This window comes from Cyprinodon variegatus, unplaced genomic scaffold (assembly GCF_000732505.1).
Source record: "Cyprinodon variegatus isolate N-32 unplaced genomic scaffold, C_variegatus-1.0 Scaffold989, whole genome shotgun sequence".
Classification (NCBI taxonomy): Eukaryota; Metazoa; Chordata; class Actinopteri; order Cyprinodontiformes; family Cyprinodontidae; genus Cyprinodon; species Cyprinodon variegatus.
Window position 1 is genome coordinate 171,778 of NW_015151442.1, and position 2,057 is coordinate 173,834.

A 2,057-nucleotide genomic window follows, 5' to 3' on the forward strand; every position below is an offset into this window, starting at 1 on the left:
AAAACGCTGCTCTGTGCGAAGGAGACCAACTGATCTGAGGGACGGGGGAAAAATTGGCGTCCAGACTGGATCTCATAGAAACACACACCCAGAACATGCAGCTAAATGCTATTCTGTAACATAAAGATCTAACTGGGATAAACAAAAATGTGTTTTATTAGATTAGATTCAACTTTATTGTCATTACACAGGTACAGGTAAAAGGCAATAAAATGCAGTTTAGGTCTAACAAGAAGTGCAATAGCAGCGATGCAGAATATTCAATGCTATTACTACAAAATAAATAAATAAAACTAAAACTTGGACAGAAGCTTTCCTAATTAAAGTGCAGTGGAAGGTAATTCTGTATTAGTTAAAGTTTACAACTGTATATGTAAACAATTAATACTGTAAATTAACAGTTGGCAGTGCAAATCAATGTTTCAGTTAAGGTAACAGTCAGCAGTGCAAGTGAACGTTATAGTATTTATATATATATATATTTATATATATTATATATGGGAGGATTAGAGTTCAATAAAGTGACAGCTCTGAGGAAAAAACTGTTCTTTATTCTGCTGGTCCTGGTCCAGAGGCACCTGAAACGCCTACCAGAGGCGTTCTATGCTTTTATTTGTAAAACAGATAAAAATTCATTCATTATTTAACCTCAGCTTTGTTATTCTATCGCAGGAAATCCAGATCTAAAACAACAAAGCTTTTAGCTTTGTGACTAAAAGGACCATTAATAAACAAACAGCTGCGGTGGCTTAATATGTGTAATATTTCCATCACTAAATACTGAGTTCCTCTTTCTGCTGCATCTAGAAAAGTCTTTCTATTTACTGGCAGAGCATCAGCTTCAACACTAAGCTGTTGACCTCAATCTAAGCTACACTCACATTTAGTTTAGAGGTAAAATTGTTTCCACTGTGGAATAAAAAGCCTCTGTTCCCCTTTAGAATATGAGAAAACATTCTAATACAAGCCAAACAGATTGAAACTCCAGTTTTATTGAATTTTTTTATCTTTCTTCTTTTTGAAACTCTGTTATTTTTTCTGTAGGTCCATGAATCCTTCCAGAAGTACCTGAAGCCCCTGCGATCCAAGCTGTAAGCTAATGAAAGGAGCTCCACTAATGACTGGGACCCTCCAACTCTGCCCGAATCTCCCCTCTAATAACCTGCAGTATCAACCCTATGATGGTTTCCTCTGCTTATCAGCGCGTTTTTCACCTTAATTGCAGCACTCCGTCCACTTCTGGTTTAACAAACACATCTGCTACAGCTTTGGTAGACGGCTGATAAGTCTGGAGTGTTATGGAAGCTCAGCAGAGCGATAAATAAGATTGACGGAGGAATAAATTAATCTCTCTTTAACAGAATAAATAAAGATTGAAGCCAAGTGGATAGATTTAAAAACAGAAAGCAAACCGCTTCACTGTTTTTTATTAAAATAATAAATGCTTCATGAAATTCTGGGTGTACTAGTAAGAAAATACTGAAGCTTTTCCCCATTTCCCAGATTCACATCAGAAATATTTCATAAGTATTTTTAGTTTTCTCATGTGGTTATTTCTAAATGTCTTTTTCCAATTAGTGTCAGTCGATCTAACCTTCCTTCCTCCCTGAACTTCTCCTCCTTTCCTCCTTAAACGGATCAGTTAAGGTTATGGGATGCTTCAGTTAATAAAAGCTACAATCAGAGGACAAACAGAACGGCGTGTAGGGAAGTAGACCAAATTGATGCACTTTGTAATTGTAGTTTTTTTTTTTATTTGTTTTATTGGATACTTGCCCTTTTAGCATTTTTTTTTTTTATTTGCTTTTCATTGCACAATTTTCCTTTTTTCCTGGTGAAATTTGACCTGTATAAAAAGCCAGGAACGGATTTCGGAAATTTGGGGCCCTAGGCAAAGACAGGCAGGGGGCCCTCTGAATTGAGAAGACAACGCATAAAACCCATTTTTTCCCCTCTCTTCTTGTCCCTTTTCTTCTTGTTTTCCTCTCTATGTTTTGTACTCAGCTGACTTTTCATGCTGTCTCTAAAGGAATGAAAGATTTTTTCCAAGCACTAAG

The 2,057-nt window shown here is 36.4% G+C and overlaps 1 protein-coding gene across 2 annotated transcripts in view; it reads left to right on the top strand.

Annotated features, from left to right (window-relative positions):
- Positions 1-2,000, top strand: part of acox1 (acyl-CoA oxidase 1, palmitoyl) — a 31,101-nt gene extending 29,101 nt beyond the window's left edge. For both annotated transcript variants that reach the window (XM_015399110.1, XM_015399109.1), the window contains exon 14: positions 1,045-2,000. In XM_015399110.1, the coding sequence (XP_015254596.1) occupies positions 1,045-1,095 (51 nt within the window). In that variant the 3' untranslated portion in view covers positions 1,096-2,000. The remainder of the gene's footprint in view (positions 1-1,044) is intronic.
- The last annotated feature ends 57 nt before the right edge of the window (positions 2,001-2,057 follow it).